The 25,350-nt window shown below is 35.9% G+C and overlaps 1 protein-coding gene across 1 annotated transcript in view; it reads left to right on the forward strand.

Moving 5' to 3' along the window:
- LOC145671160 (heat shock protein 70 B2-like) overlaps positions 1–25,090 on the forward strand; it is a 47,594-nt gene extending 22,504 nt beyond the window's left edge. Inside the window, exons 2-3 of the mRNA XM_081739995.1 lie at positions 13,042–14,933; positions 24,906–25,090. Of these exons, the coding sequence (XP_081596121.1) occupies positions 13,042–14,778 (1,737 nt within the window). The 3' untranslated portion in view covers positions 14,779–14,933; positions 24,906–25,090. The remainder of the gene's footprint in view (positions 1–13,041; positions 14,934–24,905) is intronic.
- The last annotated feature ends 260 nt before the right edge of the window (positions 25,091–25,350 follow it).

The following is a 25,350-nucleotide window of genomic DNA, read 5'->3' on the forward strand; positions in this document are numbered from 1 at the left end:
TGACCCTGGCCAACAAATGGAGTTTTACGTCTGGGCGTTGGGACAGTAGTACGTGATCCATTGTTACCACATAAAATAATTTTTAGTTATAAAACACTGTTTTATGTTACAGGCAAAGCAAACAGACAGAATCTTCGCTTCAAATCTGCAAAGATACGGGTACAGGTAAGGTAATGGTGTTGTCCAGTATATGCAGGGGTGCCCACAAAGGGGAGCTATGACGCAAACTGCGTCATTGAAATATTTGGGGGGTAAAAATCTATATAAATATGTTTGAGGGGTGTAAAAATTAATCGAAAAGATTTTATTTTCATGGAACAACACCTACGGATAGACAATTGGGGGGAGGTGCGTCATGGACATAAGGGGGTGGGCACCACTGGTATATGAGATGAAAAAGTTATTGAACGTATCTTCATTGATATATAACTGAATGCTACGATTTACTGAGATGTGCTTGAAAACACTATTGTACCACTTTTGTTAGATGAAAAGGCCACATTCTGTGAATATTGGAAACAGGATGTTACACATGGTGGAAATGTCTGGTGGCCTAGCTAATGAACAATTTCTTGGTAAACGAATAGTTCGGGGTGGACCAGAAAAGTGGTCCCCCAATCTCACTTATTTGGATTTTTATTTGCCGGGCAATTGAAATCTATTGTTTACTATTGTGATGTTGATGGCGTTGCCCACCTAAAAAGGAGAATCATCGAGGCATGTGCACAAATATCACCTGACGTGCTTCATAGGATGCATGGCCATTGTATAAATGTTTATGGAAATACATAGAAGAGAACAGAGGCCATGTTAAGCATGTTCTGTGATTGTATGTTGTTTTCGTAGCTCACAGACAGTGGCGTAAAAATGGTCTTTGGCGCCCGTAGGCAAAATCCCTACCGGCGCCCTTCTCATTCATCGAATAGGCCCCATGCATGACCATCTATAACTTATGCGTACGCGCAGAAACGGCTATAAAGCGAAAATTATCAGTGGGACAGTATTGACAGTTTTTTTCTTTTTATATCATTGTGGTATGTCTTTTAAAAATATAAAATATACTCATTAAAAATATACTCATGTAAAATTCGGACTTTTTTGCAGTGGTAGTGTATATAAACAGTAAAGTATCAATCAGTATTACCAAAAGGATTTCAAATAAATATATCTATATAGTAAATTACGATTTTGTATAATAATAAAATAAATAATAAAATTTTGTGAAATCGCTTATGAGTATTTTTTTCTATTGTCAGTTTTTTTTTTTTTTTATTGACAAATTGTATACAAAGTCAGAAGTGTTTCTTTCTCACTTTTGCTTATGCATATTTTTTTATCAGTTCAGAGATGTCCAATTCATGGGCAAAATTTTCATGATCAAAGTGTATTTTTGCCGCCTCTCACCTAGTCCTAGCCTATATTTAACATTTTATTACAGTGATATTAGAAAATACGTTGGAAAATGTATTTTGGAGTGCTCGTTTGACGTTGGCGCCCTGGGAATTATCCGGTTTGCCCGTCCCTTGGTGCTTCTGCTTGGTTCTGTGTAGCCGCGGTAGGTAGCAATAGTACTGTGCCTCATAATCATGGCAACACTTTTTAACTCGTTTTAATCCAGATTTTATAGGTCATAGAATTTGTCATTACTGTTGAAGCCTGTTGTGCAGGGGAATTTTAATTAAAGTTAGTAAGCTCAGTACATATAATATAGGACAGATATCGCATCAATACAGGAGGGTTAATTTCGTAGTCATACAGTGCTATAACCTCGAAGAATTTAGAGTAATGTCAATAATTTGATACGCAAATATAAACTACGAGTGAAATGAGCAAGAATTTTTATTCTTGCCATGTTCAGAAAGCAAAGAAGTACCGTGAAAACTTGGGGTTCTGTTTATATAATTTGCTTCTTTTTTATTAAAAACCTGGGGCGCCCCCTAATATACCGAAACTCCCTGCGCCATAGGCAATGCCCACCCTGCCTACCCTATTGCTACGCCACTGCTCTCAGATGTTGCGGGCCGCGGTGGCTCAGTGGTAGAGCGTTCACCTCTGGTGCAGGGGTCCCGGGTTCAAACCCTGCTCCCGCCAAGTGAACTTTGTGGTGGACAAACACCGTGTGCGTGGGTTTTCTCGGGGTTTTCCCGTTTCCTCCCACTTTCTTCATTCCACCATTTCATTCACTTCTCACAATCACCATCTCCTTTGGCATAACCGTGGGACGTAAAACTTTTCATTTTTTGCTCTCAGATGTTCTTCCTGGTGATAAATTTGGTTGTCGTAGTGTTACAAAGTTTGTATGTCCTGGGCCCGCATAGTTCAAACTCTATCCTAAAATAATTCGTAAGCAGTGGCTGATCTAGAAGGTAAAACCTGGGGGGCAGACAGACCCCAGAGTATGATAAGTATATCATGAGTTTACTGTAAGCTTCCAAAATATATAAATAATAGCTTAAATCATTTTTGCCACTACAAAAACTGGGGGGCCTAGCCCCCCGGCCCCGGGCTAGATCCACCATTGTTCGTAAGTGCGTCAACGATACAGTTATCGTAAAACAAACTGTACCTTCGATTTCTCATTGAAAGATAGTGTCATTTGATATATAGTATGACCATGTTGGTATTTGAAATAACGAATTTGAATTCAATATGACCTCCACCAAAATTGTGGACAACGACCGTAACACATCAAAACGTTTCCTTCTCCCCAAATATAAGATGCCATTTTACTTCAGATCCAAACTCTACACAGTTTGAAAAATATTCAGCTCAATCCAGACTAGTGTTGTAAAGGCCTGGGAAAAAAAAATGGAAATTTTGGGTTTAAAAAAATAAACATTTTTTCCGTTTTTCCCCGAGCTTGGAAAAAACGGAAAAATTGGAATTTTCGAATGTTTTACTACGTTATGCTTTTAAAGTGAAAACTATTTTATATTTACTACTTTACAGTTAAGATCATTGAGTAATTTTTCTTGTATTAGAATAGGGAAATTTGTGGCAACAAATATATTTGCACCACTCTTTTAAAGTTAGCACTGTGATAGAATGGAGTTATGGCTACAAAAGATACTGAAATATAATCCTAGTTAGACTAATTAATATAGACGCATTAAATTATCTTAATATTATAAAATTACCGTTTTATGGCAGGGAAGTGTTAAAATAACAAAGCCAGTATCATTTTAGTTAATACCAGTATGTTAAAATCAAATATATATTTTATGGAGATAAGTATCTTCCTTGTGCTGTGCAAAACTTCCGGAAATTTTGAACCCATTAAAAAAAAAATCTTTTGTTCGGAAGTATTGGCAAAACCCTGAAAACATAATTTAAAAACTATTTCTTTGCCTGATGCTAATCTTATTTGCTGTGACGTGTCTGCAGTATACATACAATATTTTTCGCTAGCAGGAAAAATACTTAAAGCAACAGCTTTTAATTTTAGTTTTCTGATTTTTGATAAAAAATAATCCCTCTTTATTATTTGTATATTTTCCGAACAACTCAAAAACAGAGATGTTCTTATTTTCACATACACATACAGCGCACACGTGCATAAATTTGTGCTGCGGCAAATGTTACAGAATTTAACATGTAAAACTTCCGTTCGTTGTTATTAAAGACTAGGAGAATACCCGCTCTTTGCATAGGGAAAAATATGTTTCATTTTTTGTGAGGTACCAAAACTGTCACCACTGAACTTAGTGACTCCAAAAACTATGAATCCGACACTAGTATCAGTCATTTTCAATTACTTTTACATGCCACCCTCCCCCATTACGAGTACTAATGGGAGTTGGATTTGGATTTAAACGGCATCGAAAGTGTCACTGTTCATCTTAGCCACCCCGAAAACTATGGATTCGACACTAATATCGGCCATTTTCGAACATTTTTATATATCCACCCCTTCTCCCTCCTCCCAGTTGCAGCGCTGAGTTTGAATTTAAACAGCATCGGAAGTGTTAATGTTCATCTCAGCCCGCCCCCAGATCACGGCCCTGAATTTGGATTTAAACGGCATTAGAAGTGTCACTGTCCATTCAGCGACCCCGAAAACTATGGATTCGACACTAATATCAGTCATTTTCGATCATTTTTTTATATATCACCCTCTTCCCCCTCCCTAAAGTTTCGGCGTTGAATTTGGATTTAAATTGCATCGGAAATGTCACTGTTCATCTCAGTGGCCTGAAAACTATTGATTTACACTAATATCTATTATTTTGCATCATTCTTATATATATATATATCTCCCTTCCCAAATTTGCGGGGATAAATTTGGATTTAAACGGCATCGAAAGTATCATTGTTCACTTCAGTGACCCCGAAAACTATGGATTCGACACTGATATCGGCTATTTTATCAGTTTTATATACGTATATCTTCCCTTCCTCCTCCCCTAAGTTGCGGGTCTGAATTTTTATTTAAACAGCATCGGGGAAGTCTTACTGTTCATTTCAGAAGCACCAAAAACTATGGATTTGACATTAATATCGGTCATTTCCGATCATTTTATATATATATATCTTCCCTCCCCTTCCCCCAAGTTGCAGTGTTGAATTTAAGCTTCATCGGAAAGGTCACTGTTCATCTCAGCAACCCCGAAAACTATGGGTTCCACACTAATATACCCCCCTATTGGTCATTTTCAATATATATACGCATTTCCTTCCTCCAAGTTGCACCTTCAAAGTGAAATGATAAAAACCATCTCAGGCCCGTACCTCATCTATGTAGAAATTTTTTATCGAGATCAGTCTGATGGTAAACACCGTGCTCGTGGGTTTTCTCGGGGTTCTCCCGTTTCCTCCCACCTCCTTCATTCCACCATTTCACTCATCTTTCATTATCACCGTCTCCTTTAGCCTAACCGGCATAATCGTGGGACGTAAAACTTAAAGATTTAATTTCATTTTCAGTCTGGTGGTTCAAGAGTTGTTAAGTTACAAATATTGTCACTTAATATATATAGATTTTAATATATATAGATAATTTGTCGCACTAGAAAACAGGTATTTGCCTACATACAAAATTTTGTACATAAAGTTTATATTAAAGTCTGTATTTGAATATTAAATAATAGTAATTACAGGCATATCTCTTAGTGCATGAGTATTAATGAAATTTGCCTACTGTCCTTTCTTTAAAGAAGTAATTTGGTTAAAGTTAACAAAATTCCATCAGATCAAAGTGTACATTAAGAACTCAGTTTCATTCAAGAGCGCTATTTGTTGCAAAACAGAAACGCTTCATGATGATAGAAGTGTATGAAATTGTAAAAGTTATGTAATTAATGCACAACCAGGAGTAAACGACTAAAAGGCACATAAAGGAGATGAGTGCAGACTATTAATTTTCAAGATAATTACAACAGTTTTATTTTGGAATGTTTCTTTTTTTTTAAAAAAATATTCACAATATTGAAATTTCTCAATTTACATTTTTCACGCGTTCGAAAAAAAAAAACTATTTCATTACAAGTAAAACTAACCTAATACAAAGATTTTTGTTATTTTCCCAATTTTTCCGGAAGAAAACCGGAAAAAACGGTCTTTTACCAGCAGGTTCAAAATTTCCGGAAATTTTACAACACTAATCCAGACTTTGTGCAACGTCCTATATATGGGTACTAGGACTTATGGTTATATCAGTGAGTTTGTATATTCTTGTTTTAAATACTTTATGTTCTTTTATTTTCTCTTTGAATAGGAATATTGTTTCAAAAAGTTTATTGTCAATTCTATATAACTCATTTTCAATGTCGTATAGATAAAATATACTAAACGCTTTCTCAATGTTATAGAAAATCACTACGTGCATTACATTTAATATGTACAGTTTATTTTGAGACTACTCTAATTCTTTACAACATATTTCCATAAACTTTTTTTATTTTTTAAATTTCGGAAAACTATTCATAAATGCTACATAAATTCAGCTCTAAGTATTTGTAAATATGTCATAAACTTTGCTAAGAGGTAATAACTGTTTTATGAAATGAGTTTTACAAACATTATAATACATTTGTCATTTCAAATTGTTTAAATGACCCTGAGCACTGTTTCCGCACTGAAATATTAATTATCATTATCATCAGCTCCAATTGTTCTTACTTTATGGTCGGAAACCATAGTACATCATCCTTTTCATTTAAACCTAAGTAATACCTTGTATGTAACATAAATATTTTTGGTGCATTAAATGTTTCGATAGCGGAAGTTCGTCTTTTATATGCTTTATGACGAAACTTAACCAATTTTGTAGAGTAAAGACAGGTTTACATATTCGATGCGTGCTCAGAGGCGTTATTGTTATATGATCAATGGGATAGTTGCATGTTGCATTATCCCGCCACTCTGGCTTCAGATTTGATATTTGTTATGTTAAGGCCGCGTCTAACGTTTTCATCCGAAATCATTTCTTCGTATATAATAGCATGGAGAATTTGTTGTATGCAGCTCAAAATTTCTTGCGCAAATCCTTGAGCACAACTATTACCTGCTATCGCTAGAAAATATAACAGCAAAATGGAAGAATATAACGCAGCCAAGTGAGAAAGAAAAAGATATCATCATCCGCCCACTAATTGACTCGTTTTCTGTTTTTAAAAACAGTTTTGACGTAACACTATTTTAACACTGTTTGATAATCTTTTACATACGACCTAGCGTCAATTACCCGCTTCGCTTAATTTAAAATAAGAAAAAATTGTAATATGTTCCGTTAGTCAATAACTTTTTACTATTACTGAAGCGCTCTCTGATATCGGTCATTTTCGATCATTATATATATATATATATATATATATATATATATATATATATATATATATATATATATATATATATATATATATATATATATATATATATCCCTCCCCTTTTCCTAAGAGGGGCCGCGGTGGCTCAGTGGTAGAGCGTTCACCTCTGGTGCTTGGGGTCCCGGATTCGATCCCGGATTCGATCCCGGATCCCAGCCTCCGCCAAGTGAACTTTGTGGTGGACAAACACCGTGTGCGTGGGTTTTCTCGGGGTTCTCCCGTTTCCTCCCACTTTCTTCACTCCACCATTTCATTCATTACTCATCATCACCTCCTTTAGCCTAACTGGCATAATCGTGGGACGTAAAACTCAAAGATTTCATTTCATTTTCCCTTTTCCTAAGATGCAACATCAAAGTGAAATAATAAACATCCCAAGCCCGAATCTCATCTATTTTGAAAATTTGATATAGATGATCGGGTGATTCAAGAGTTGAGTCACAAATGTGGTCACTTTCATTTTTATTTATAGTCTATAGAATAGATTGTAAGTACATAGTAAGGAAACGACTTTTATGTAGAAGCTTCTATGTAGATATGAAATCAAAGACCAAATATGTTAAAAATATTTTTTTAAGGAATATGTTTAACTTGACGAGATTTTCAAACTGAGAAACCGGAACTCCCTCGTATCGTAGGGTCAGAGTGATATTTTTCATGAATTTAATGTATTCAAGTTAATTATATATCAGTGAATAGACATATAGATAAGTTTATTTATTTATTGAATTTTGTGTTTCTTTAGCACTATGAAAAGATCTACAATTTGATTTGGAATACGTTCAAATATCATGATTCTTTTACCGGGAATCAAACCAGAGCTCGTGCACCAAAGGCACGCGCGCTAGTCATTACACCAAGGGAAGGGCGAGCTTAACTTGCGAATACAAAGAGCTTGCTAGGCAATTCTATTGATAGCTAAAGAAAAAAAAACTTTTTTTAAATGAAATAGGAAGAGTACCCTATAACAAACATTCTTCAAAGGAAACTGAACAGTCATCAGCGCTTCTCGTGGTTATATTTCCATTTTGTTAAAAAAAAAAAAAAAAAACTGTAGGAGATTTGTATTAGTCTGATTCTATAATATTCAGAAAATAAATGTTTCTTATACAAGGATGAGTTTAAGAAAGATCCCGACCAGAAATTTCCACAGGGGGAAACACTCACATTTTCCCTTCTCTCATAAATTTTGAGCATTTCAGTTAGATTAACTAAGACGTAAAAACAAACGAGTAAAAGTCTTATTTCTCCCCTCATTCCCCTAAAGATCTACCGTTTGTCCGGAAAGTAATGAGACTGACCGCCGCGCGGCGCTCCAGTCACCAGTAACACGTTCTCCGGGGTGGGTAGATTGTGGTGGCGTAACACTAAGCAACGCACTGGGTGGAAGTCGCGTCCGAGCTCTGACGCAGTGACGCAAAAGCTGTTTTTGAGTTCTTGTCACAGCAGAGAATGTGAGAAAGGAAACATTCGCTGGAGCAGCGCTACGGGATTAAATGTCGCTTTCGCCTAGACAAAACCGCTTCCGAGACGCTTACTTTTGTCAAGGAGGCTTACAAAGATGACGCCTTGTCAATGGCCCATTTTTTCCCCGGTGGTTTAGTGAATTCAAGAACGGATGGGAGGCCATTGAAAACATGGAGCAAACGATGGTCGGAGTCCAGGAAACTTGTCACTTTGGCCACGTCTTTATCCAAACCACTCATTGAAGGGCGTCCACAGCAAAATGTAACCACCTAGCACTGCGCCCCATTTCTCATGTTCTCTGCCACGACAAAAACTCAAAAACAGCTTTAGCGCCACGCGTGATCCTCACTGCGTCAGGGCTCGGACGCAACTGCCACCCAGTGCGTTGCTTAGCTTGGACGTCCTACCACAATCCTCTCCGGGGAGCGTGCTACTGGCGACTGGAGCGCCCACGCGACGGCCAGTCTCATTACTTTATGAACAAACCCTGTATATTTCCTCAGATAAAAATATGTGGATTTTCCGCTGCTCATATAGCGTCGATATTGAAAAATGATATTAAATTACAAACTAATGTAACAATTGTTTATTTCAACTTTCACGGTGAACGTGCATTTCAAGAAAACACATTTTAGGTTTCATGTCATGTGTGTTTTAATAGAAATTACTTAACGACCGTTTTACTGCCTCAGGATTAGCTACGTCAGATATGTAGTGTAAACATTGACAATTAACTGTTTAGTAACGAATAGAAATAGAAATGCATGCACTTAATGGCGAATCTTGATGGAAATGACATCGGTAAAAATTAAAATGTTATCCCTATAAACCAAGAAAAGAAAATTTCTGTATTCAAAACTTACCATATAAGGTAAGTTTTCAACTCTTAATTTTTAGCAATATAACTTTAATTTTTAATGATGCGTCAAAAAGATGCCACTGAACATACTTCTGACAAACGAGAAGTATAACTCACTGAAACAATCGTCAGGGGATTTTTAATACAATTAAAAGTATACAACGCGTAACTACGATTTATAATACATATTCATCAACTGGAAGATATATTCTGACATGATTTTGGAACCATTTAAAGTGTATAGTTTTTCTTTAGCTAGTCAAGCGAAGTGTCCTGAGTAAATATTTTTATTTCTTCTTTTAGATCTCTTAATATAAAGACTTCCAGCACATATTTTTGTTCTTAACATTTACTCGCAACCAGAAGCTAGATGGTTCAAAAGTGGAGATCTTGTGGATCAAAAAATGGTCCCTTTGTGAACAATCCATCTTTAACCAAATTAAATTGTTCGTCTAACATAATGTTCACACGGACTGCAAAGTAAAAATTAACAGTCTTATACAAAGTAAACAGTATTATGTATACAGGGTGCGGGAAAAGTCCCGGAACTGTCTAATATCTCGTGGAATAAACAGATCAGCAAAACAATTTTTTTTAAAAACGTGTTAAACAGTTTTGAAACAGCTATCCAATGATACCAAACGCAACCCCCTATACCCACTTCTTTCGGGGGTACAGGAAATAACTTTAAAATTCTACATGAGAACCCCCATTTCTTATTGCACATTTGGATTCTCCAGAAAAAGGAACAGTGATTTGACCCAGAATTGAAAACAGTGCCTTCACGAATGGCGCTTGAATCAACACACACAAAAAGGAGGGATACCAAATTATTATGAAAATGCAAATTGTCAGTCCCGTACTCTGTGGCCACTGGAGTCAGAGGTCATGAGTTCGATCCTTACTCAAGGTGACCTTTTTTTCTTTTGTTATTTCCTCAAATAATAAGTTCATATATTTTAACTTCAATTATATTAGTACTTTATTGAAGTTACATACAATACAAATTTCGATAATTGTTTAGCAAACTAGCTTTATGATGCGGTTCTTAGTAATAGGATTAGAGTTCGTATGTAGAACAAAACGAACAATCTTCTCGCAATTTGTATTTTCTTGCAAATTAATAAATTATGGACAAATATATTATTTTTATCGGAGTTAAAATGTATAACTATTATTTAGGTATAAGAGATACACATAAAAGTGCTACTTTGCGCGGGAATCGAACTCAGAACCTCTGATTCCGTAGCCCAGTACGCTAACCGTATGGCCACAGAGTACAGAACTGAGAAGTCGCGTTTTCATAACGTTTTGGTGTTCCCCTTTTTCTGAATGTCAATTCAAGTGCCATCCGTGAAGGCATTGTTCTCAATTCTGGCTCAAACCAGTGTCCCATTTTCTGGAGAATCCAAATGTGCAATAAGAAATGGGAGTTCCCATTTAAAACTTTAAAGTTACCCCATATCCCTGAAGGAATATGTGGAGTAGGTGGTTGCGTTTGGTATCATTGGATAGCTTTCTCAAAACTATTTAACACGCGTTTTTGTTTGTTTTGTTGATCTGTATATTTCACGAGGTATTGGACTGTTCCGGGACATTTTCCGCACTCTGTATAGTATAGGACAAAATGAATTTACCTCGCCAACAAATTATTTATTATTATGGTACGTTCCGTACTTATCCACGAAACGCTTTATCACCTTGTCAACTGACAACTAACATATGACAGAACAGACCTCCTGATTTACAGACCTCCGTTTAACGGTTAATATAATCAATGTACAAGGCCTGGAACAGCAGATACAGTTTGAAGGTTCTGATTTTAAACTAAAAATGTTGAATTTATTGTATTATATTATATATTTCCAATGTACCAAATAATAAAAGTACAGTACTGTGTTATTCCTCTTTCTTTCGTAGTGTAGGTTCTAATTGTAGATATTAACATACAGACATTGTCGGAACATACAGACAATCAACCAGCAACATCGGATCGCTATTAGCCCCTTTCTTTAATAAGGGATGACTGTGCATAGAGCATCATAGTTACACATCAAGAGTACATATACAGCGAGAGAGTTTTCCTGTTTGAATTTTCCTAATTGAAAACATTTGATACTGGGATAAGGGACGTACGCAGTGGGTGGGTCCTGGGGGTCCGGAACCCCCGAACTCTTAATTCTTCAAATAATCTTGTATTGTCTAATCGTATGTGGTTTAGAACTAAAATGTCTGAACATTTACTTCGTGTTGTACTGGGACTCACTCCTAATTCTTTTTAAGCTCCTTACGCTCTATAACACATGATTTAATTTCAAGAAACCTAGAAAACTCTACTCTTTCTCCCTGTAATGATCTGACTTCTTATTTGCTGCACATGATACTCTAGGTTACAGTGGTGCATTTTTTAAAAAATTACAATGTCTCTCTATTTCATGATGATGCGACTCTTTATGCGAAATCCACGACACTCTGAAATCTGGGAGAACTTAAAAAATACCCTGATGAGAAAAAGGCAAAGGCCAGGGTTTAGTAAGAGTTAACACTTCAATGCATGACTTTTCTCTGTCTGTCAAAATAAGAACCAGTGATGAAAATTTTCCGATTCATAAAAACATACTTCACTTATTCCTACATCGTTGTTTAGCCGTAAAATTTATTGGTAATAAATATTACCTGAAAAAATTTTCATGAAGTGAAAATCTAACGATTCTTCATTTCTGCAAAACTGCTTTAGAAACTTCAATGTCTCCCCTCAGAATTCACCTTTCGTCAGTTTAATACGCGTAAAACGAAGTTTTCTCATAGCTTTATTACTTTTCTGGATTTACATTTGCAACATATGTAAATAAGTATAGATCATACAGAGTGATTCTTTTAAAACTCACGGATTCCATTTGGGTCTACAATTTGTAACTGAGGTCCGATTTTCATGCGTTTTGTGGCAAGACATCAGATTTATATATTGCTGGAAAAAATGTTGCAAATATGATACCAGATCCATCAAAAGGCTGAAATATACGGAAGATAGCTAAGGATCTATCTATTAGAAGTCAGAATTGTTGCGCCCACGTATCAAAACCAAAGAAGAGCAATAGTTGTTTAAGAAATAGCAATGGGACAATTCAATGGCTGCCTGAATTCACCAGGAAGGCCATATGGTATATGGTATAATAGGCCATATGGTATATAATAGGCGAGAGTTAGAGGTCGCTTCCTCACTCGTCCCCTATACAAGCGCTTGAGACAATGGTAAAATCCATTGATTTCCATTGTATTTATTATGTTTGAGAATCAAGTAACAAAAATAAACAATCTGATTGTATTGTGTTTAATATACAGTACCATTCAGTTTGATTATGCAACCTGTGGTGGAAAGGATAGATTGTGACTACAATGTCCACATGGGCACCTTTTTTTATTATGAAATTTTTCACTTGGCAGGAAATGCAGTGTTCGAATATGTTAACGCTTGCATTCAAGCAACAAATAGGTATTTTTCTTTCAATTAACCACTGAGGTTATGTGATATTTACTTTTATCTCCGTACCTTTTCCTTTGCTGAAATTAGAAACAATCCTTGTGCTCCAGAGTTAAACATTAACAATGAATTGAATAAATTCATTGAACATTGCTGATTCTATTAACAATACTATTGCTGGTTCTGAACATATTGAACAGAGTATCAAGGAAGAATATTTATTTACAAGACATTTAAGTTACTCACTCATAGTATACCGACTTGTCAACCCAGTTATCCTTTTATTTCTCATCTTAAAGCTACAAAGACTGTCAATTTCAGGATTTTGAGTTTTGAATTTTAATGTTAAATGTTTTAGAAAATTCTTTCTTACACCATCATACCATAAATATTATTCTTTATTTTTTCAGATTGCAATGAATCCGAAGAACACCGTGTTTGATGCAAAGAGATTGATTGGTCGAAAATATAATGACCCAAAAATTCAAGATGATCTAAAACATTGGCCATTTACTGTCATCAATGATGGGGGGAAACCCAAAATTCAAGTGGAATTCAAAGGTAAAAAGAAAACACTTGCTCCTGAGGAAATTAGCTCAATGGTTCTACTAAAGATGAAGGAAACTGCAGAGGCATATCTTGGAGGTCCTGTGCGTGATGCTGTTGTAACTGTTCCAGCTTATTTCAATGACTCTCAACGTCAGGCAACAAAGGATGCTGGTACTATTGCTGGTTTAAATGTACTTAGAATTATAAATGAACCAACGGCGGCTGCTCTTGCTTATGGTCTTGACAAAAATTTAAAAGGAGAGAAAAACATTCTTATTTTTGATTTAGGAGGAGGTACTTTCGATGTATCCATTCTAAGCATTGATGAAGGATCTTTATTCGAGGTAAAAGCAACAGCTGGAGATACTCATCTAGGAGGTGAAGACTTTGATAATAGACTTGTGGACTATTTCTGCGAAGAATTTAAGAGAAAATATAAGAAGGATATTAAAAACAATCCTAGAGCAGTTAGAAGACTTCGCACAGCCTGTGAAAGAGCTAAACGTACTTTATCCAGTAGCACTGAAGCTAGTATTGAAATCGACGCGTTATTCGAGGGTATCGACTTCTACAGCAAAATTTCAAGAGCTCGGTTTGAAGAATTGTGCAATGATCTATTCAGATCTACTATAGATCCTGTCCAGAGAGCACTAGATGACTCCAGATTAAGTAAAGGAAACATTGATGAAGTGGTGCTTGTTGGAGGTTCAACTCGGATTCCGAAGATTCAGAGTCTCTTGCAAAACTTTTTTAGTGGAAAAACGCTTAATATGTCCATTAATCCAGATGAAGCAGTAGCATATGGTGCAGCAGTACAAGCAGCTATTCTGAGTGGTGACAAAAGTAGCCAGATCCAGGATGTTCTACTAGTAGACGTTGCACCATTATCTCTTGGCATTGAAACTGCAGGAGGAGTAATGACTAGAATTGTGGAGAGAAATAGTCGTATCCCATGTAAGCAAACACAGCAATTTACGACTTATTCCGATAATCAACCAGCGGTGACTATTCAAGTGTTCGAAGGCGAGAGAACTATGACAAAAGATAATAACCTTCTTGGAACATTCAATCTTACTGGTATACCTCCAGCACCTCGTGGAGTGCCGAGGATTGAAGTTCAGTTTGACATAGATGCAAATGGAATCTTGAACGTAACCGCTAAGGATGAGAGCACAGGTCGTTCCAAAAACATCATTATCAAGAACGATAAAGGGCGGTTAACGAAAGACGAGATAGACCGGATGCTGAGAGATGCTGAAAAATATAGGGCTGAAGACGAAAAGCTAAAAGAACGCGTGGATGCGAAGCATCAGTTGGAGGCTTATGCTTACAGCGTGAAGCAGTCCTTGAATGACTATGGAAGCCGCTTAAACCCACAAGAGGTAAGCGCTGCAACCTCTAAATGTGACGAAACTATAAGATGGCTCGAAAAGAACGAATCAGCAGATAAGAGAGAATACGAAGATCGTTTACAAGATCTCCAGAAGCAGTGTTCTTCAGTAATGACAAAGCTACATCAAGGTGGTGGTAGTGGTCGTTGCAGCACTTCAAGCACCAACGAGCGTCAGAAGGGACCCATTATTGAAGAAATGGACTAAAATCTATTTTTGAACAAAAGTTGTGAAAAAAATAGACTGTTTTGCTCATGGTATTTCTCCACCAGCTTATATAAAATATGGATCAAATTTGAAAATCTAAAATCACCTTACTAAATCAAAAAGGCAACAACCGTTGATTATTTCGATCACACAAGGTATGTATGATTTAATAATTCACTAAACGTTAGACTAATTTGAAACTATCATATAAAAGTTAAAATATGGCATTGGTACATTATTATTCTTACGTATATAGTTTGGTGTATACATTACCTTTCTTATTCTTATATACTATTCGGGGGCGCGATGGCTCAGTGGTAGAGCGTTCACCTCTGGTGCTTGGGGTCCCGGGTTCGATCCCAGCCCCCGCCAAGTGAACTTTGTGGTGGACAAACACCGTGCTCGTGGGTTTTCTCGGGGTACTCCCGTTTCCTCCCACTTTCTTCATTCCACCATTTCACTCATCTCTCATTATCACCGTCTCCTTTAGCCTAACCGGCATAACTGTGGGACGTAAAACTCAAAGATTTCATTTCATTTTTATATACTATTCTTATTTTTTTATATAGTACATTACTTTTCTACGAAGACAATTTCTACTCACTGTCATGAGCCAATCTCATTTAACAACTTGACATAACGTGACATGTGTTAAAGCGATTCTTACAAATTGTATGATATCACTGTTATTTATTTATTTATTTATTTATTTTTACATAGGGGAGACAATTGTAACAAGTTTTACATTTGATTTTTTTTCTCACAGTGAAGCTTTGTTTCCCCATTGAAATTTTTTCATACATGACAATTTCTAATATAGAAAGTTACAAAGCATTTTATGAGAGCATGTGTCTTGTTACAAACGTCCCTCTGCCCGGGTCAATAGTAACAGAGGTTTGGGACAATAGTAACATGATGCTTTTAATGAAAAGTACAATATATGTGGCATGGCAAAACAATATATATGATTAAATAATAGTGATACTACTAAAAATAATACTTATAGGTTTAGCAACAGATGGGGACAACAAACAAAGAGTATAGAGTACATCCCCAAGTATTTAAAAATACAGGGTGAGTCAAAAGTCCTTGGACACCTGCATAAGTTTGAAAATCGACGGGAAAAGTAAAAAGTGATGATGGGAACAGAGGTTTGATGAGGGGCCGCAACTTTTGGAGTGTATATCATTCATGGCCGCCATTTTGGATTCAAGTCACTTTTTTTCATGGGAAAGGGGGTGTATGTCACATCAAATAACACTAGTTTGAGCTCAGGAATTTAGTGATGTAATTTGTTTTTTTTTCTATCTTGTACAGTTTAGAAGTTATTAATGTTCAAAGGTGGGAAATTACCTTGATACTGAATGCTACAACACATGTTCTACATGTTGTCCATCCCGTGCAATGCACAACTGTAGTCGCCGCAACCAGTCTGACTGCACACGGAGGAGAATGTCTCCTGAAATTTGGTCACAGATTTGTTGGATGCGTTCCTCCAGGTGTCTGAAATCACGGATTGTCTCAGCATACATTATCTGCTTAAGATGTCCCCATAGATAAAAATCAAGGGGCATTAAGTCAGGGGATCTGGGCGGCCACTCCACGGGACCACGGCGACCAATCCACTTCCCTGGCAGTTGTTCATCCAACCATTCACGGACACCAAGTCCATAGTGTGGATTGGCTCCATCGTGCTGAAAATAAGATGGGAAAATGACGTCAGCGTTCAATGTGGCCGGGAACACAAGGTCCTGCAGCAGCATCAGATACTGTGGTGCAGTTAATGTGTTGTAAATGAAAAATGGCCCAATGATGCGGGTGTCCCATATGCCACACCACACTATCACCTTCGCTGGACTATGTTCTCGACTCGGATCAACCCAGTTCGGATTTGCGTCACACCAGTATCGACAATTATGTCGATTAACCTCCCCGTTCAAAGTGAAATACGCCTCGTCGCTGAACAGTATGCCCTTGGCAAACGCAGAATCCAGTTCGTGTTGTTCAGTAGCCCACATGCAAAACTCCAACCAGCGATCAGGGTCATCATCGTTCAGTTTATGTTGCATGCGCAGCTTGTAAGGATGCCACTGATTGGCGTGCAATATCCGGACAACGGAGGATTGGCTTATTGCACATGCTAGGGACACACGACGGGTACTTCGTTTAGGACTTTTCACAAACGACGCAACAACCGCCGTTGCAGTTTCCTCATTGGTGGCAGTCTTTGGTCGCCCATTACGTACCCTATCTTGGACAGAGCCCGTCTTCCGGAATTTGGTAATCACATGAGCCACCGTGCTGTGCGACACCGGTTCTCTGTCTGGGTACCGTCTGTTGTAGTCAGCTGCTATTGTTCGGTAGCTGCATTCCCCTGATATAAGGATGATTTCGATCTTCTGTTGACGTGTCAGACCCATTTTAGATAACCTGGAACAAAGAGAACTGGGTCAGTATCAAGATAATTTCCCACCTTTGAACATTAATAACTTCTAAACTGTACAAGATAGAAAAAAGCAAATTACACCACTAAATTCCTGAGCTCAAGCTAGTGTTATTTCATGTGTCATACACCCCCTTCCCATTTTAAAAAAAGTGACTTGAATCCAAAATGGCGGATTTCAAGATGGCGGTCATGAATGACATACACTCCAAGAGTTGCGGCCCCTCATCAAACCTCTGTTCCCATCAACACTTTTTACTTTTCCCGTCGAGTTTCAAACTTATGCAAGTGTCCAAGGACTTTTGACTCACCCTGTATACAATTTCCATTCGTCAACAAGCTGCATGAATGATGAGTTACTTGCTACCGCTACCTTGCCACATTACCTCGAAATAACTTTTCTTCGGTCAAACTTAAATATGGACAAGCAAGCCAAGATTAAAATATGACGTAACAAAAATTCAAGTCAGTGACGTAACAATGGCGTTTGGCGTCCCTAGGCAAAATCCGTAGTGGCGCCCCCATATCCTTCCCTAATATGTCCAAGCACACTGCGCCCCTAGGCAATGCCTACCCTGCCTACCCTATTGTTATGTCACTGTTTCAAGTCCTAATGATACTGTACTAATAGACACCCACACTGCATTTGTAACCGCTAAACACATCCCTCACACAACGATGCAAATAGAGAATGCGCTACTGTGCGAGAGAAATTAAGTAAAACAAGTGAAAAATTACATTGTTGATTATTTCTGATGAATCAGAAAGGGAGCCTATTTGACAAATGAGTCTTTAAAAACTTATAGGCTATTTAAAGACATCTCAAGGAAGGAACATATTAAAACATTAGCCTATTCTAATACAACATTAAAAAGCAGTGATCCGCAGTCAGCCACAAACGTTTGTGAAGTTGTATAAAGAAGTTGGGGGATTCCCCATAATGAAATATTGGTTGAAAGTCTTTTCTTGCCCCTATAGTAACATGAATGATATATTATACACTAAGGCCGCTAAAGAATTTTTGGGAGTCGGGTCCTCTCCTACGTACTTGTGGCTCCGGAAAAGCGTACTTAATACGTACATAGTTTTATTAATTGCATCAATTGTATTATCTGCGGTCATATCCATTTTATTTTTATAATGTTCAGTACATCTGCATATGTGACTCCAATGACATGTACAAATGATATTCCGAAACTAATTTGTACAAGTAATGGCCAATGTTAAAATTTACCCGCCTTACAATTGACCCCGGTCTCCCCTACACAGTACATATAAACAAACAACCTAGTAGTAGCATTCCTAGTAGTAAAATTATCAGTTACTGTTAGGAATGCGAGAATAACAGTTTTTAACGACATAAAAAAATAGTTTCTTTCGAGTTTATTGAAAAGTATGTATCAGAATTTATTCTTAATTATGTCATTTTATTCAGCAAGACGCGATCAATCTATTGACATATGACTTATTTTTGGACAAAATTGAGCTAAGCAAAAATTAAAATTTTAGAGTTTATCATAGTTTTGTTCTGTATCTCATTTGGTGCCATAGGTATTGCACAGCATCAAATTTTGCGTTTACAAAAATACTTTTTTTCTATTTTCTCAAAAACTATGCATGAGAATTTACAATTACCTAATTTTGTTCCGCTTAATGAGATCTATCCATTGGTTTGAACATTTAAATATCTATGAACGCTTTTTCGTTAAATATTAGTAAGTTTGTAGAACTAATTTGCTTCAACATCGTGACCTACAGTATACGCTAGTAAATATTATGGTATGTCCAAAAGAACAATTACAACATTTTGTTGAGAAAGCGAAAAAAAAAGTTTAAGAAAAACAATCTTGCTTCGAACTCTCACTATCCTTCATTAGAAGTGAACGAAGTATTATTATTTGAGTCTCTATAAAGTTTTTCCTGAAAACAAATTATGAAATTTAATTAGTCGTGTTGTGGTTGAAATGATATGGAGTTTTACATACTACTTTTCCACATTTACACAATATAGTACATGATAAAATTTCAGTTTCAAATTTTAATATCCTTTCACTTTTTAAAAATTTTTCAGATGTTTGTATTTCATACTCCGAGTACGTTTTGTTGAAAGGATTTTTGCAATTATCGCAACACTTGCAGAATAAGCAGAATGCTGAATTATAAAAATAACACACTCATTGTTTTTATCAGTTTTTACAAGTACAGGGTTGAATCAAAATGTCCGGTGGGTGAAAAATAACTAGGTAGAAAAGAACTGTTTTAAACTCTGTAATATTGATTTTTATTTATTAGAAAAACATGTACACTCATGTCCAAAATGATTGTCGCATATCTATAACTGTCTTGTAAGAATATAATTTGATAATGATGCTGCAGTTTACTTTTAATACTGATACTATGTGTATAATCGGGAAATGTGTATTTGTGGTAAATTTCATAGGAAAAGAATTATAAATATGAAAATTAGAATGGGTAAAACAAAATCTTGCTAAATGGAGAAGAAAGTTTTATTTTCGTTTTATTGTTCTTATTTACTGCTCTTTTGACATGAAATTTGCCACATGCATATCTTTGCCGATTATACACATACTAACATAATAAGAAATACCAGGCGAATTCATTATCAAATTATATTCCTAGAAAAACATATTTATAGCCATGTGACAATAATTTTGGACATGAGTGTACTTGTTCTTCATTACATAGGAAAACAAAAGAATATGGTAAGTCTCAACGTACGCACCTGAGTTGTTAACCAGCTTCCTCAAGCAGCCAAGGATACAACTGGAAGACATATGGGAGCTTGGCAATAACCTTTTGAATTCGTGCCTTGAATTCCTCCACTGTGCGAAGTTTGGACTTAAACACTCCCTCCTTAGTGTAGTCCCATAAGCACACGGAGTGAGATCTGGACTTCTTGCTGGCCATTCGTGAGGACTACATCGTCCAAGCCAACGTCCAGGAATTTTCTGGTCCAACCACTCGTGAACAATTACTGCAAAGTAGGGTGGTGCACCATTTTGCACGGAAATGAGGTTATCAATCAATCTGGAAGCATCTGAAGATAGTGGTCTGCATTCATGGTATTACGCAGAAGATATGGGTCAACAAGTCTTGTCGCCGTCATTCTGCACCACGTGATTAGTCTGGGACGAGTATGCATCTTCTCAATAGTCATTTGGAGATCATTATCACGTGATGCACAATAATGGGCGATTGACAAAACTCCCAACATAGAATATGACCTCATCAGTTCACAAGATGTTTTCAAACAGTTGTCGCCAATATTCGTGCCAAAGCAGTATTAATCCTCAAATTCCATTCTTTAGTCACATTTCTCGAATTTCAACTCTTGTACATAATGGGGTTTCCATGGGTGAAAATTGAGTTCTTTATGCAAAACCATACCTATTTCATGCCTTGATAATCCACTTTCACGAACTGCCTGGCGTGTTGATTTCTTCGGGCTACGGGTAAACATTTCTTGAATTTTTGCCACATTTTCCTCCGATCGTGAAGGGGTGTGCGACCACTTCTTACATCTTTTACGTCTTAGTTATTAACTTTATATAACAGTCCTTAATTGTCCCTGGACGAATTGTAAAAATATCTACCTCAGGCCATCTATTGATACTTTCTGTGCCTTCTTCTCTCGCACTGGTTAAGCCTCAAGTGTTCCCAATGATGAATGAGTTCTGTCAGTAGATATTGACCAGTCTTTCTCCTATTTCATTTATTTCTTCCAGATCATATTTTTTTATCTGACATTTCCCTGCAAGTTCCCATTAAGTATTCCTGTAATTAGTCGTTATTACCATTAAATCTGATGATTAAAATGGCTATAATTAGTAACATTTATGTGATGTTATAAAAAAAAGTCAATGATCCCTTTATGTGTTAATCTCAGTCATCGCGAATGCTAAAGAGAATTTAGGATTTACGAACGATTGAATTGAATATTGTTTTGACTGAGATTATTAGTATGTGATCAATGCTTTGACTGAGATTATTAATATGTGATTAATTCATCAAAGTTGCAAAACGTTTTTTGTTACATTGCATACTTAAAATATGTTAACTCAAATGTAATAACTACATAAGAGATAAATTTAACAAATAGATGAAACAGCTGGCGATTATGCTATTAAATAACAAAATATTCAGCCTTTCCATATATCATCGCTTTCAATGCAAAAGGGCGTAGCTAACATTTTCAAAATTTTATGGGAGGAGCAAAAAAAAAGATTTTGTGGTATGTTCAGGTCAACATAACCTTTTTACTACTTTAAGAGCAGCTTTAATTTTTTGCACTCTTAATGACAAAGGATAGGTGTTTCTTTTCATATAAATGTTATTTTCAAGCTGTTCATTTATCTTGACAAAATGGCAAAGCCTTGCACTTACGCCCTTATGCTATGAACAGATGCATGTTAACTTCTACTATTTTTAATAATGATGTGGCGTATGTTTCAGTGCTTTATTTCAGACTTTTCCGTATTATGAACATTAACATCTTTATGAACATTAATATCTTTTTTCTTACCTTTGTTATAATTATAAAGGCTTTTATTACTATAATATTTTTTTAAGTTTCGCTACAAGCCATAGTATATGAAAATTTGATTAAAATAGCACGAATTAAAGAAATAGGCCTAATTATCTGACAATTGCTGTTAGACATTTCGTTCCTTAATACATGTGCATAGAACTTAACGAGACGTAGATTTTATTGCAAGCTGTTAAAACAATTCAATGTTAAGATTTCTAACCCGAAAAGAAGATTAGTGCAAATTATGTGTTAAATTTAAGAAGTTGACCGAAGATGAGAAGGAATTAGAGCTGCGTATCTAGGAAGAGCACATACAAAGGAAGGAGAAAATGAAGAAAGGAAAGAGTCGAGGAAGGAAATCAATGAAGCAAATAACCCACAAACTGATTTGTTTTGACCTCACACTGCTCACAGCAACATTATTCTGCGAAACAAGGATACTGCTCTAGGGTAGGAAAATAAGCTTTTACAAAATTTAAAGAAGAAATTCTCATCAGTTTGTGGGAAGTTAATTAAAATTAAATTGATCGATAACATTCAAAAATATTTTGGGTTTTTGATAACAAATCGTAGTTTCCGGGCTATTTCTTAACACTCATTCAGCGATCTCTTTCAAATCTTATGGAACGTGACAAGATAGCCATGACAGCCTATCATCCAAATGTGGTGCTAATTAGTTGAACAGGGACTGAGAAATAGCTCTAAAACATTGTCGGATTATTGAGGTTCTATTGTATGGTATTTTTACACCCAACATCTTAAAACTCATTATAGATATTCTTTCTGAGTACAAATTAAATATGATAACACTATTTTACTGTAACGAATTCACAGTGTTCCGTTGCTATTATTTGCGTAATTTAAACTATTAATCTTGAGAAAAAAATATCAATAAAGGAAAAATATGCAATTCCTTTTTCAGGTAAATAGGATCCGGATCACTATCATCTTCCAGCTCTGCACATTCAGTAGGATTATTATCATAGTCATACGTCAGTAAACTGCAGATATCTTCTTTTGCAATAATTTTGCTTTGCTTGTTCATTTTCATGACTTTCTTGTTCAGCTTCTCCTGACACAATAAATAAGTTAAAGTTACTTCCTTTTTTGTAAAGGTGAAAAACACTTTTATACATCATTGACCACGTTTGTAATAACAATGTCGTAAATGAATCCAAATCAACAATCGTAAACAATCCGTGGCGGCGTTTACATACAAAGACACACACACACAAAATTAAATATACTTTGTGGCATATGAACGCCAGAGTGTACCATCGTTTACTCAGATCGTCCATTGCAGAAGGGCGTATGTGTCATTTAAGCCTTTATGCTTTGTACAACTTACTGACGTATCTCTTAACGCCCTTATGAAAATTGCCCACCACAGCTGAACGGTTCACCCTACAGTCACAAAAATTTCCCAGCAGCTGTACACTATCGACATTATCGGAAGAGCTGAAAATCTCAAAATTCGAAAAAAATGTAACTTACACCCTTTTGTATTGAAAGCGATGATATGTCATATTATTTGAAAAAATAAACTTCAACAGAGCTTTTTAAATACCAGGTTTACTCCAAGGTGACCAGACGTCCCGTTTTAGCCGGGACAGTCCCTTATTTTCAACCGCTATCCCGTTTTTTTCTGATTCTCAAACGGGACGCCTAAATGTCCCGTTTTTAAGCAAACATGACCCAGGTGTCTCGTAATTATTATTCAAATTATTATTATTATTCAATGCAAATTCTAAACACCCTTCCGTACCAATACTCATTGGGAAGGTTCAGCTGTGTCTGGAACCTCTGAAGTTCAAATGGGAATTGAGTGTTCTGTGCTTCAAGTGGAAATTGAGTTGGAATTCTGAGTGTTCAAGTAGTTAAAAGTATTGTTAAGTAGTACTTAAGTTAGAAACGCTGTGTTATCATTTTTACTTATGTATTTTGTGAATTAAAAACACTGCTGAGTCCCAAAATGCAATGTGGAATGCCCCCCTCCCCGTTGCCGATTCGTATGTGTCCCGTTTTTGAAAGTAAAAATTCTGGTCACCTTGGTTTACTCGTACTAAAAGAGAACAACAACAATATAATAATGATAGTCCAATCACTTTAAACAGTACTTCTTTAGCAATCTCACATATTCTAAAAATATTTCATAGAACATTTTGTAAATTATTTGTAGACGATCACATTTTCAAAGGTAGTCAGTCATAGATAGTCTCGTCACATTTTCATTTCCCATTTCACATTCTGAAATGTCCTCTCATTTAGTACTAATTTGATGATAGAGTAGTGGTTCTCAACCGATGAATTATGACACGTGTGTCACGCAGTCCCGTAAGATGTGTCGCGAAATTTTAGATTTTAAAAATCATTGATAATTTGATAATAATTAGTTAAAATCAAGACATACTGTATCAGTCAACGCCTCCAGCGGTAACAATAATGCTCAGTGCTACACAAAGTCAGTAGTATAAAATTAATTGGTTTCACTATTATAATAAAAATATCAAACAAATGTGTCGCGATGGTTTGGACGGTCAGTAAAGTGTGTCGTCAGTCAAAAAAGGTTGAGAACCACTGATAGAGCATAGTAAAATTTAATATAAAGAATCAATTCCGAGTTGAAAGGAATCTGACAAATCTGGTCAGTATGATATTTTTCCTAAAACTGCATGCATTTTTAAAATGATGCCTTATACTTGTTGCTAATTACTATTTCCTTAGTTCAGCAACTACTAGAGAGCTGTTTCATAAATCTTACTTTATATGCATCAAAAGAGCTAATTCGTAAAGCATCGAAAAGCAGACACACTAGAATAATAGTAAAGATTATTAGTTATTAGTGGTGCTGTTACATAATTTTACTATGCAATTGTAAAAATGAATTTTATGAATTTTGCACCAGTATTAAAATTAAAAGACTTGTATATATAGGAAGATCGCAGGGTAGTAATTTTAGTTTGTGAACTTCGGAATTTGTTCATAGATATTTATTAGATTCAATAAAAGTAATCACTGTCACCGTTGATTTAATTTTAATGAAGAGTACACTATATTTAAATTTAATATTCTGTCTTGTCTGAACTGCACAGTACTGAAAATATACGTTCACTAAAGTTCATCATTCTCTTACAGATGCAGAAGGTGCACAAGGATAACGCAAGGTACAACAAGAACATGCTCTGTATTTTATTTAATGTATATACATATTCACTTCAATGTAACGTATTTCCGTAAATTCTACGCAGATTCAATCTTTGGACACACACTATCACAAATCTGTTATATTCACGAATAAACCATATTATTAAAAACGCGAAGTTTTTATTTTGTGATCATGTAAAGCGAACCGTTCATCTTCTACGAACATGATAGCATTTAGCTTAGTGGGTTTTGTAACAAAAAAATCCATACTGCTATGATTTATATTTTTCATGAATATACGTTCACATTGGTTTGGAACAATGTGTAGAAAATAATAATAATAATAATAATAATAATAATAATAATAATAATAATAATAATAATAATAATAATAATAATAATAATAATAATAATGGGTTGAAAATGAATATGCTAA

The sequence above is a fragment of the Thermobia domestica genome, chromosome 15 (assembly GCF_964235325.1).
Source record: "Thermobia domestica chromosome 15, izTheDome1.hap1.1, whole genome shotgun sequence".
Lineage (NCBI taxonomy): Eukaryota > Metazoa > Arthropoda > Insecta > Zygentoma > Lepismatidae > Thermobia > Thermobia domestica.